The 13,108-nt window shown below is 38.5% G+C and overlaps 1 protein-coding gene and 1 long non-coding RNA gene across 18 annotated transcripts in view; both read right to left on the reverse strand.

Moving 5' to 3' along the window:
• The window catches only part of RUFY3 (RUN and FYVE domain containing 3), a 125,160-nt gene that overhangs the window by 98,606 nt on the left and 13,446 nt on the right, over positions 1–13,108 (reverse strand). For 3 of the 17 annotated variants that reach the window (XM_051964528.1, XM_051964533.1, XM_051964532.1), the window contains exons 1-2: positions 7,502–7,728; positions 7,197–7,384 (exon numbers count right to left, since the gene is read on the reverse strand). The exons of 9 other annotated variants lie outside the window; for them this stretch is intronic. In XM_051964528.1, coding sequence (XP_051820488.1) covers positions 7,197–7,374 — 178 coding nt within the window. In that variant the 5' untranslated portion in view covers positions 7,375–7,384; positions 7,502–7,728. 5 more of the 17 variants (XM_051964526.1, XM_051964525.1, XM_051964527.1 and 2 more) reach the window with 5 other exon arrangements.
• Positions 408–3,613, reverse strand: LOC127540015 (uncharacterized). Its single transcript, XR_007948082.1, has 2 exons — positions 1,565–3,613; positions 408–1,007 (listed from the first exon to the last, which is right to left on the reverse strand). It is a non-coding gene; the product is annotated as an uncharacterized LOC127540015 (long non-coding RNA).

Raw genomic sequence — 13,108 nt, forward strand, 5'->3', positions numbered from 1 at the left:
GGCTCGCCCTTGGCAGGAGTGACTAGCCCTGTTTCCTGGTATTAGAGAGAGAGCTGGAAGGAACCTCAGAGGTCATTTTGTCCAGTTCCTCATTTTACAGATGAGGAAATTGAGCTCCAGATGGGTTAAAGAGTCTTGACCAGATAGTCAAGTGGTATTGCCAGGATATGAACCCAGGCCTTCTAATTCTAAAACCAAGATTCTTCGTTCATTCACTACACCACTCTGACTCTGTTTTGGTAGAAATAATACCCAAAGCATCACTCACTATGAAATCCCAAGGATGAAGATTTCTTCCTCCACCCCCATGTTACACTGAGAAAATTTTACTCCAAGGAATTCAATTGAAAATCAGGTTCCAACTAGCAAAAAGTCATAAAAATTTCATTAATTCATGTTGAACTCAGTTTTAATCTCAGCAATGGTTTTACTACTATATTTATTGTATGGCTCTTTAAAGATCAAAATTTCCCCATTTTTCACATTCATAAAAACAAATAATAACAACAAAAATTCACAGACTATTTGGTAGTATCAAACAGGCCAGAGTTCAGATTAAAACATAATTGGAAAATATTTAACAAAACAAATAAAAATAAATGAAGATAAATAAAAATACACAGAATACATTAGAACAGAAATAACATTACATTTTAAAACTAAGTCAACATTTGCCCAAAGGGATTCTTATATAAACCAATTAGTGGCCCTTTTTCTTTCTATTTGAGTTTGAAACCAATGTTTCAGAAAACCACCAGCTGTTATTTCTACCCTGAAATTACAATATATCCCTATGTTCAAAAATTGTTTTCAAAATTTAGAAAAAGTATATATATATTTTTTTCTTTTGAATACATTGTAATGCAATCTGTTTAATTAGAAACATACATACATAATACTGTGATAAATTGGATATAATTCAAATTTCTCTTCTGAGTGGTATGAACTGATACCAAGAGGGACTTGGCCATCATGAATATGAAGTCCTGGGCAGATGTCACCAAAACCTAAGGAGAAAAGGTGATTTCATTGCTTCTAGCTGAAGGCTGGATTTAAGAAAGCAGCAACTGGGAACGAGACAGCTGCTTAAGGTGATGGTGTCAAAGAGAACAGGATCTGGAATGCAGGACCAGGGTTTAAGACACAAACATGATGGGTGCTTGAGCTGATATGAAACACCTCTCAAAGGGAACATCAAAAACATTTTTGCTTGAAGACTTGTAGATCAAAAGGGCTTTAACTTGAAAATGAAGCAGAAGAGAAAACCTCGGCCATAACAGTTTCTGAATAAGATAATCACATGGAACAGCAGGCATGAAATGGGAAGAAATGTGAGTGGAGGAGGCCAGGAATTCACAGAAGACAATATCCAGGAAAAGGGGCAATTATAATACTCATGGCCTCAGATTTCTATACGCATTCATGTAGAGAATACAAATGCGTATAGAAATCTGAGGGCATGCGTACTATTAACAATGAAAGCACATAACTGGTATAAAAAAAGTTGGTTATAAACCTGGTAAAAAAAAAAATCTGACAAACTTTATAAAAGAACAAATATTACCTCATAGATATAACTGCAACTTGGTAGCATCAGACCCACATCTGGAAAATTGCCATGGACAGTAAACCTTGTTCAAAAGGCGCAAATGAGAAAATGAATAGGATCGTTATGTCGACGAGATTTAAACTCCAGTGTGGAAATCCAAGCATCAGATTTTGGAGGACGCACAGAGAGGGAAAGAGAAGTAGCTCTCTAGTGACAGGGTAATTGTAGAATGTCCAGTCAGAAGGATTAGAATTGGGAGTAAATTCTAGGAGCAGACTGAGATCATGAAGCATTAGTATTGGGGAACTTGAACTATGAATTATCCATTGGAGGTTTTTCTATGCTCAAAAGAGTAGCTGAGGAGTCCTTGATCATTTCTCTTTGATTGCTTCATTTTTCTTCAAGCAAGGACCAGAGGTATCTGCAATTCCAGACTTGCTTGTGACTTGTATAAGATATGGTGGAAATTTTTGGGAAAACAATTATATATCCTTGGAGGCTACAACAGATAAGAAAGCAAGAGGCAGGCAGTCTGAGGTGCATCCTGGATTTGAGAGAAGCAATCTTAGAGATTGCAGTAGGCAAGAAAGGGAAAAGCCAGGCAGAGACGGAATGCCCTCTAGGATTGGGGAAAGCAGATTTCAGAAATCAAAAAAGGACTGGGAAAGATCCCAATGCAGACAATCTCATGCAGCATGTTAGCTCAGAAAATCACATATTATTAATCATTACCCCCTGAGGCCATCTATTTCCATTCCTAATGCAAACAAGAATTCCCTGGAGGTTGTTCAGAAAAGAAACCACTCTGAAGTGGCCGGATCTCAGGTCAGACTTCTCCTTGGATGGGGCAACCCTTCAAATGGGTCCATCTCTTCTTCAACTTCTACTCTAGTTTAAGTATCACCAGCATGACTAGCCAAAACCCCCTGAGGATTGCCCTTCTGGGAGACTGAACTCACCAGACTGGAGAGTTTCACCACACCAGATTGCGGAAGGAGGACTTCAAACTCTCCTATCAGGAAAAGTTAAAAAGAACTAGGAAGTTTTATAGATGAGGAAAAAAACCACATCAGGGCAGCAGGCAGCAGCAGTATGGGAGTGGGATAAAATTTGTTCTATTTCGCCAGAGAACATGCTGGAGCACTGGACTGCAGCAGAGAGGCAGGTCTGAGTAACTTGTTAATGGCAACAGCACTTTAATTAGGTTTACAAAACTCTTCAAAAATAGCTACTTCGTGAGGTAGGTACTATTATTATTCCCATTTTAATGAGAAGAAGGATCAGATGTGTGCCCAAAGTCACACAGTTAGTAGATATCTGAGGCAGGATTAGTATCTGAGCCAAACAAGGAAGTATTATTGCCGGGACAGAGGAAAAGTGTAGAATCTATAAAGTCGGGAATCAGAGTTGAGGATAGGTCTCACTTCCATTCAGTCAATCAACAATCAATTGAGTTAATGCTTACCAAAAGCCATGCCTTCCCCTCCTTAAGGTGCACAATCCAATGTCCAACAAACAAGAGTGCAGATAGTGTAAAATGCAAGGTAAGGGAAAGAAGGGACTGACAGATAAATCCTGGAGAAGGGCCGGGAAATCTGGAGGCAGAAGACAAAGAACAAGAGCAAACCCAGTTCTGAGAGACGACTGAGAAAAAGCCAGGTAGGAAAGGAAAGGTGGCTAAGAACATGAAGGGAGTCATGGATTAGGAGATGAGACAGAGAGAAAGAAAGGGGCCAGGTGGTAGAGGACTCTAAATGCCCAAGAGAGAATTTTACATTGACGCTTGAGGCAAAAGGGAACCAGGGGAGGTAAGTAATGTAAGTAAGTTCTAGGTCAGGGCTACACTAGTAAGATTACACAAAATTATCAGCCCATGGGTTGAAGGTATCTTTTATAACATCAGCTTACATCTACGTAGAACTGTAAGCCTTAGAAAAAGATTTACCTACTTGTGAAGAATGGTTATTTCCATTGTACAAATGAAGAAATGGAATAAATGGTAGCTCAAAAGTTCAGAGAATAGATTTGGAATCCAAGTATATGAGTTCAAATCCTAGCATGGCTACTTACCATCTGTGTGACTTTGGTCAAGTCATCTGACCTTCCTGGTCATCGGTTTCCCTGTCTGTAAAATGAAGGGAACAGCCTAGATCCCAGTTCTTAAACTGGCTCATAATCTCCACACAACCTCACACTGAATGTAAGGATCACAAAATGATGATTTATTATCAGTAAATGTTTGATTTGTATTCCTACTTTATATACCTACATACCCAGGGTCACATAAAAATTTCTTGGGTGAAAAGGGGTCATGAGTGGATTTAAAAACAAAACAAAACAAAAAACCCAGACCATCTCTAGGGTCCTTTTCTTGTTTTAAAGCCTTTAAAGCTTTGTTCACACAACTAGTAACTGATAAGTCCAGGGCTCTAATTAAGGTCTCAAAAGACTCCACATCCTCTCTCCACTACTCTACCTAAACAAATTCAATCTCACCTAGATGTATCAGTGCAGCCCTGGTCACATCTTCCCCTAACCAATAAATCAACTCTCTGGGTTGGGTTGAGCTCTGACATTAAGTTTTTAATAATATACCTCAGGGCAGCCTCATTCCAGGGTTGATAGGACCCCATCAAGGGGCCGAAATTTATAAACCCTTTTGAGAATGCCCCAACAGAGTTTAGGAAGAATTTCTGCTCAAAGAGAAAGGAAAAACATGTTACACCCAAATCCTTTCTCACTTTTCAGTAGTCCCTTTTCTATAATGTCTAAGTCATTTTTGCTATTTGTTTTTTCTCATTCCCCTTCATTTCTCTTGTAATATATGAAATAAAGGCTTCCTTTCTTATATTTATTAAGACAAAAATCCCAATTTCCCAACTACCCTTTTAGGGTACTTCCCCGTGCCCTACATGTCATTTTTCCATTCTCTTCACTTTGTTCTTCATTAGCTACTATTTCTGTAATTCAGAGCTCAGGCTATATGTAACTGTGACATGTCCTTCCGGTGGCGGGGAATAATTCCATGGATCTGTCCATGAGAAATCAAACAGTACTACTGTGAACCCATCACTTATATTGACTCTCCAATATATTTTTCAAAATCAAACAATGGTCACTAAATAAAAAGTATTTTGGCATAAACATTCAATAATGAGAGAAGACTGCCTAATGAGCCCAAATCAAGAATCTAGATTGGAGATACTGGATCAAAAAGGTAGTGGACAATCTGCTGAAAATAGAAAAATGACGTAAGCATTGAAAAAGAAACTAGATTTTCAGAACTCCTGAAAGCATGGTATAGTGTTAACAGACTAAAATATTGGCTCAGAAAACCTAAGCTTGAATTCTAGAATTGCTCCTACAATCCTGGGCAAACTGATTTCATCTCTGGGCCTCAGTTTCTCTATCTGTAAAAATAAGGTTGTTTGACTAGATCACAGATAACAAATATGTGGCTCACAATTCTCCTGGAATGCAACCTGAACCAGATTAAAATGTGACTAGGAAATACCTAACAAAATAATTGGCAAAAAAATATAGATAATATTACATTTTGAAACTAAATCAATAAACAGCCCGCAGGGATCACTCCTCACATAGCCCCTTAGAGGCCAACGTTCCTATGGACTAATTGCCCCTCGGAAGTCTCTGTAAATTCAAAATCCTATGACTCAACAAATCTGTACTTTGTGGTCATCTTGGTCACTTTCCAAAAGTGGAATCATTTGCTTCCCCAAATCTCTGGATAGTGTGTCTGAAAAGGATCCTGGAATTTCACAGGATTTTAAAATGGATAATGAACAATTCTGACATTTCTAAAAATAGACCAACTTTCTAAAATACCTACAAGGCATAAGATGAAGACTACAGCAGCAAGGCAGGTGTGGGATAATGGAGAGCACGCTGGTGCAATAAACAGTCAGGAAAACCCAGGTTCAAGTCATCTGACTTGCAGAAGTCACAGTCAATTAACTTTAGGCCTCAATAGAAGAATAAATGCCGACCTACATTGATTTAGGTGTACCCTGCCCCTAGAGAATTCTTTGCATCAGAGAAATCCAAAGTCTGCATTGCCTCCCCCCCTCCCAAAACAAAATTCTCCAAGACATTTTCCTCAAAAATGCTAACTAGAATTTAAGATATATAAATAAATAAATAAAGCAAACTCAGTATGGAGTAAGGGAGCACTCTTAAGCTTTATTCTCTCATTTCAGTTTTGGCCTGGCAGCACTTTCTACCAGAAAAGAGCAAACTATCAATGGGAATAATGCTAGAAATGAATTTTCTACTTAAATCAACAAATCTTGTTTTTTATCTTCAATTATGTTCAGTATAATTTGTAAAGAGATTAACAAAGGAAATTAAAAGCAGTTTTTTACTTAAGGAGGGAGCCTTGGGCAACAGAGAACAGAAGAGGAGAAATACCTTGTTGTTTATACAGACTTCCAAAGAATAGGAAAACAGGAAAGCAGAGAGGACAGAGCTGGCTGAAAGCCAGGAAGACATGGTTCAAGTGTTGCCTGCCAGTAACTCTAGCACTGGCCTCAAGGGTAAGAAAGACCTGGGTTAGAATTATTTACTTTAACCTCTCCGTGTTCTAGGGAACTCTTTAATACTCTTAAGTTGCAGTGGGAGTGCCAACGTGCATAGGTGTAGGGAATTTCCCCATCTGGGAGTTCCCTGTACCAATGACCTCTCTAATCAAGTCCCTTAATCCCTCCGAAAATTATATATGCCCAATTAAACAAACTAGCGGTGACTTTCACCAAGGGCCATTTTTAGCAGAAATTGTGGCTACTAATATCTGATGAAAATGAAATTGTTCAAAGAAATCACTGGGGTTTAATGATCACTATTACCAGTTGACCTTGACACATAAAAACATTATATATTTTTTAAAAACTCCACCATCACTAAATCTTCAACGTAAAACTGATCTCTCATTTAATTAGATCACATCATGCATAGTATTGATTTTAATGTACGATACTAGGCTATTGATTTAATATTAATTAAAGGCGGATTTTCAAAGTGGACTTTCTAGAAGTATACCAATTTAATTCTATTCATCTCACTTAAGAATTCATTGGAGGCTCCCTCCCTCCCTTTCCTCCAAGTGCCCTCTTAATTTATCCTATAGAATGCTAGTCTTTGTGATGCTGACACCATATAGTGTCTAGCCCTATTTATACAAATCACTGATTGCTAAGTGACATTAATATGTGAGATATTTATCAAATTCGTTGGGAGATTAATAAACTTGGATATCAAAAGCCCCTAAATAGGCACCAACTTGGAAAGAGATGTCTTACAGGGAAAAGGATAAGAAAAATTCCAGTAAGAATGTTAATATTACACTGGATTGCTTGCCCTCTAAGAGAAGGGGTGGGCGGAAGAGAGGGAGAAAAAAATTTTGGAACTTAAGATTTCGCAAGGGTAAAATGTTTGGAAAATAAAAATCTTTAAAATAAAAAAAAGAGAATCTGTTAATACCGGATGTAAGAAGGGATTAGAATGGAGGGGAGGGGGGAGAATGTAGCCGGTGGAGCCCTTTTCTCTCTTCCCTTTCCTACCTCACCTTCACTTCTTTAACAATGGTGGGGGTGGGGGTGGGGAACTGCGAGGGCGGGGGTAGGGGCCATACCTTCATGGGTAGGTTCTGGGTCTGGTGTAAGGGAGATGTCATCCAGCTCCCTGAGACATAGCCACTCTCCATCCATGGACACCCGAAATTTGCAAAGGTAGATGGTCTCCATGGCCGCCTGTGTGATCTTGTCTGTGGTAGGGGTTGGCATATCGGTCGGAGGTGTCAGGGCGGACATGATGACTCAGCTGGGACCACAACACACAGAGGAAAAATAAAAATAAAAAAAAACCCACCCCCCCACCAAAAAAAAAAAATCCAAACCCAAGCACCCAAAACCAACCCCACCCAAATTCAAAGCTCACTAGAATAGGGCTTCCAGGTGCAGCAAAGAAGGAACACCCTGGAGTCTAAAACTGGATTCCTAGAAATAAACAATGCCAAGCTAGCTTTTCTTCTCTGAACTCGCCCCTACCACACAGCCAAAAAGCAAAGGATGCTCCTCTCCTCCCGCCTGCCTTCCGCGCTCTCCTTCCCCTCCCAGCTCCCGAGGCTTTCCCGGGCGGGCTACAATCCCGCTGGGCCGCGGCCACCCTGCCTGGCTTCAGAAACCTGGCCTCTGCTCAGGATGGCGAAAAATCGGACCGGAGGACAGGGGTAGCAGGGCCCCCAAAAAAGCGTTTGGGGTTTTTTTCGGCCTCCGAAAAGTAACGAGTCCCAGGCTCGCGGGTCAAGGTGGGCCTCTGCTCGTGGAAGCCCAGGTACCGGGAGTACGCAACAGCGGCGGCTAGGCTGCGAGCAAGGGTGTTGACCAAGATGGCTGACTAATGAGCTGGCCTGAAAATCCGGGCTCATGTGACCGGCGGCTGCTCCCAGAGAGCGAGCGAGCGCACGCAGGATAAGCACCTCCCAGGATGCTGGATGGATGGATAGATGCTGATGATGCAGGATGCTCTCCCCCGCCTCTGCCCGCCCACCGCCCGCCAGGCTTGCTAGTCAATCTGGCCTCGGAACAGGATCCTCCTCATTACCCACCACCCCCACGCCGGGATCGAGGGGAGGGGGGACGGTGGGATTCCAAATATGCAGGGAATCAGCCCCAGCTTTACACAGGCGGCGTCTATTTAAAAACCGCCGAGCAGGGCGCTGGAGGCTGAGCAGAGATTTCCATTCTCTCCGGGCTATTTCTGTCTCCACCAACTTCCTTTTACGAGCTGTCTAAATCTGCCTTCTCGGTCTGGGCAGGAGCAACATGAATAAAAGAAAACTCTTTGGAGGGGACATTAGCAGGAGCCACTTTTTTAAAAAACCCCTAAGCATTCTCACTTTTAAAAAGAAGTATTCAAGAAAGAACCATCCCATAAATGAATGCAAGAATGTGGTCTGTGGGAGGAACAAGGGCCCAAGGTGGTCCTCTCTCTCTATAGAAGGGGTCTGATTCTAAGGAATAGTATTTTTATCTTAAGATCTGTAAAAACAGATTTTTGCTTTTAAGATTTTGGTTCTACTTCATAGTTTCCATTTTAACCATATGCTTTGCATGACTATGGAAGGAAAGGGATTTATAGGTCTTAGAGGATCCCATAAATATGGGCAGTTATTACCCCCACTTACTATAAATAATATTAAAAGGCTACATAAAAGAGAAGCAGGCTCAAGACTATCCCCAAACTTTTCTAATTAAGGATGCATAATAAGTTCAATTTTTCTAGGTAGCCTTTTCACCATATGAAATTATTCTTGTGTAAAATAATATACAATTATAAAATAACTTGATCTCTGGGGAAGAAAAAAACATGCCATTCAAATTCGGGTCCTTTAACTTACATTATAATTTTGTCTCTTAACTTCCTTTTATAAACTACCTAATCCTGTCTCCCAGACAATAATATGAGAAAAAGCCCCAGAGCTTTCTTTAAAGGGCCATTAAGCAACAGCCTCTTAAAACACGTCCCAAGCCCCCAACACTGTACAATCTAAAAGAAGGAATATAGAAGGCACTTAAATATATTTGCAAACTTTAAAGTGCTATAAAAATTACTATTTTTATCATTTCCTCCTTGTTATTAAGTAGAGGTGAATGCAAATGGACAATCAGATAAGCAGACCACTATGAGTATTGAGCTCTAGATCTGGGGTACCTAAATGAAATTAGGATTTAGTTGAGGTTTAGTGCCAGGTTCGGGGTACAGGGAGTCAAAGAGAGCTCCCCTGCAACCCCCTTGGATTCGGAACAAGGATACGGCGGTAAAAGAGGTCTAGTAGCGGTGCGAGTCCCCACTAAAGGCATTTATTGGCCCAAGAGCTAGATTTATAAAAGAGATTTATTATTGGGTTTGGAAGTAAGGAGATAGGTGAAGGTAGAGATAAAGAGGGCACCAGAGGGTCCTCACATGGCTAGCATGTTTGGAATCTCTGCAAAGATGGGGTTCCCAGCGTCTCCCTTTTATAATGGGAGATTTAGCTCGAGGGGCTTTTGGGTGTAGCCCCAAAGTTGGCTCAGATCCGGGTGGGGCTGGGACAGGTGCGGATCTTCTACTGGAATTCAAAAAGGGTAATTACATTAACTGGGGGGGGAGGGGTTGGGGGTTGGGAATCAAAGATAGGAATCTTTCCCACATCATGAGTACTATCATATACTCTGGATAAGTCACTTACCCTAGCTGACCATCCATTTCTCCTCTGTAAAAAGATCCAAAACTAAATGACCCGTATCCCCGGTAACATCTAAAAGGTAATTTCTAAATTTAAATAAAGCAAGAAAGCCATAATTAAAGAAAATCCGCTATGAATTCTTATGAAAACTGAAAAACATAAAACAAAACCTTTCATTTTTGTTGTTAGGGCTCATCCAACTCTTCATGACCCCATTTGGGGTTTTCTTGGCAAAGACATTAGAGTGGTTGACCATTTCCTTCTCCGATTCATTTTAAAGATGAGGAAATTGAGGCAAACAAGGTTAAGTAACTTGCGGATGGCACACCTCATATTTGACCTCGAAAATAGTGTATAAGGCCAAATTTTGACCTTGCATTTTTTTGTCTTTGGCAGTGCTCTATCCACTATCAGACTTGAACCCAAGCTCTCTTACCCCAAACTCATATTACAACAATAGTTCAGACGCCTCGATTTATCAATGGACATCCCAACTTAAATAAACAAAACAAAACAACCCAACAATAACAAATGTACAGCAGTAGTACTCTGGGAATGTGGATTAGGAAAGGAAGAGCAAGGAATAATAATCTGAATGAAAAGTGACTTTTTAAAAAAAAGAAACATTTTATTAATTTTAAATTGCATAAATAGTAGACTTTGAACGCTTTTAAGAAGCCATCCTTTATCTAAGGATAAGTATTCATTATCTGCCATAATGTTGATTGTAATCTTTCTATGATTAATACACTTAGGTCAGAGATAACAAATCCACTATCCTGTAACCAGCAGGCCCTCTTCCTTTCTTAGCTAGGTAGGCCGGTCTTGGGATGACAGAAATGGAGTTCCCATCATTAGATCTCTACTAAAAACCTTTCATATAGAAATTGCCCCTAAAAGATTAGAAAACACTTTCAGACTAAAAGAGAAACACTGAAATGAGAAACATAAAAGTCACTTTTTTTTTAGAGCTAGAATTTTTGTTTGAATAGTGAATGTGATCATAGTCACTTCCATTTTTTTTTTAAGGTAAAGCGCCATCTCTTCCCTATTTTTTAAAACTGCTTTTTTTTCTTTTCTTTTTTTCTTTGCTCTGAACTTTGCAAATGAAAACATTTCATCATACAATATCATAAAATAACACTCAAACAACCCACACCAGAGCCACAGGTAGAAACTCCTATCTCCTAAGCACCAGGGGTGTGGCAGAAGAGCTATTTACATACTACTAAATGGATGACATCCATTTGGAGCCTCTACAGGGAGGAAATATCCTAGCTCAGGCCAACAACGCAAATGGAGCCACCAGGAGACAGAGGCAGAAGCCAGGGAGGGATTCCTGTATAAGGCAGGGCACAGGGAAGCTAGCCTGAGCCAAAACTTTTGGAAGGCTGCCAGGGCTATGCTTAGGGGGAAACTATATCCCTCTCCAACAAAGCAGAGAGATAACAAATCACTGATGGGGCTAATAACCAAAAAGATTAGAAAAACAACAAATCAAAACACAAATAATGAAACACAAAACAGACATTCTGAAACATCAGAGGAGATAAAACTGGCAACAACAAAAATTAAGTAAATTAGTAGATAAAAATAACATCTTTAAAAAAATTAAACCATTAGTTAATCTGATGAAAAGAGGAAATTAAATTGCCAAAACCAAAAAAAGTACTAATAATTTAAGTAAAGGAAAGCAAAGCCAACAGGCCATAAAGCAAATCCTCATGAAAAAAATTAACTCAGGGCCAGATGGATTTACAAGTAAATTAAATATATCAATCTTTCAAAAGATAATCACACCAATATTTTAAGATTTACTTGCAAAAACAGAAAAAGAAAGGAATCCTATAAAACTTCTTCTAAGACACAATATGAGAATAGAAGCACATGCATGTAATCCTTACCCAACCACTAGGGAGATTGAGTATGGCAGATTTCTTTTGCTCAAAAACTATAAGTTGCAGAGGACTATGTGTGGTTTGGAATCAATATAATGAGTTGTGGGTATATTGAGAATGGAGGGAAGAATCAGTTTCCTAGGAAGAGGCAAAAAGCTCAGATCAAAAAGAAAGTTGGTCAAAATTCTTCTGCCTATTAGTACTAGTTTGGGTGCATAAATAGTCCTACACTTCTATTCTGGAGGATATAGGGAGATCCAGTCTTTAAATACTGTGTGTGTGTGTGTGTGTGTCTGTGTGTGTAGTTGTCCTGATAACTAAACCAGGGAGAGATAAAGAAGAAAAAGATCAGTTTCTAAAGAATATTGATATAAAAATATTTAGTAAGACATTAACAAAGATAATGAAATATGCTTTAAAAGATTATATATTATGACCAACTTAGATTTATATACCAGGAATGCAGGGTTTTATCGTAGAAAAACTATAAATATAATATATATCATATTAAAATTATATCATTAGGCACAGAAAAGCTTTTAATACAACTTTTTAAAATAAAGTCTAAAATGGACTAAAAAAATGGACTAGACTTATAAAAAGTCTAAAATGGACTAAAAAGCCCTTTCCTTGATATGGTAATAATAACAGCATTCTCTGTAATGGAGAAACATTAAAGGTCTTTCTAACAAGGGTAAAGGTGAAGCAAGTATTTATAATATAAATTATTTGGTATAACTTTTTTGATATCAGTAATATCAATTATTTTATATAATTCTAGAAAAGGTAGCTAATAGCAATTAGACAAGGAAAAGAAATTGATGTAATAACCAGACAAAAAGGAAAGACAATTTTGTAGATGACATTAATTTACTAAGAGAATTTTTAAAATTCAATTTAGAAATTAATTGAATTAATTAGAAATAGGATTTTAAAAAACAACTCACAAATATCAGCCTTTCTATAAAATATCAACAAAAGTCAAAGAAATTTCATTCAAAATAACTAGAAAACATATAAAAGAGAATTTAGTTACCAAAAATGCAAGTTATATAAACAAAACTATAAAAAACTCCACAGAAATAAAGACTTGAATAACTGGAGAATTATTAAGTACTCATGGTTAATCTGTGCCAATATGACAAAAATGAAAATATTACCTAAATTAATTCACAGCTTCAATAGGACAGGTTTACCTTACAGAGGTATACAAAATAACAAAATTAAGAGAAATGTAAAACAAAAAAAAAAGCCCTCTGGGCCTAGCAATACCAAATGTCAAAATATTTAGTAAACAGGAATAATCAAAACAATATGATATGTTTGCAAAAAGAGAGGTTTATCAATCGAGTGAGTTAGATACAAAAATTACAGAAGCAAGTCAACATAGTAGCAGTGTATTGGATGGTATAATAATTC

This window comes from Antechinus flavipes, chromosome 6 (assembly GCF_016432865.1).
Source record: "Antechinus flavipes isolate AdamAnt ecotype Samford, QLD, Australia chromosome 6, AdamAnt_v2, whole genome shotgun sequence".
In the NCBI taxonomy this organism is placed as follows: domain Eukaryota; kingdom Metazoa; phylum Chordata; class Mammalia; order Dasyuromorphia; family Dasyuridae; genus Antechinus; species Antechinus flavipes.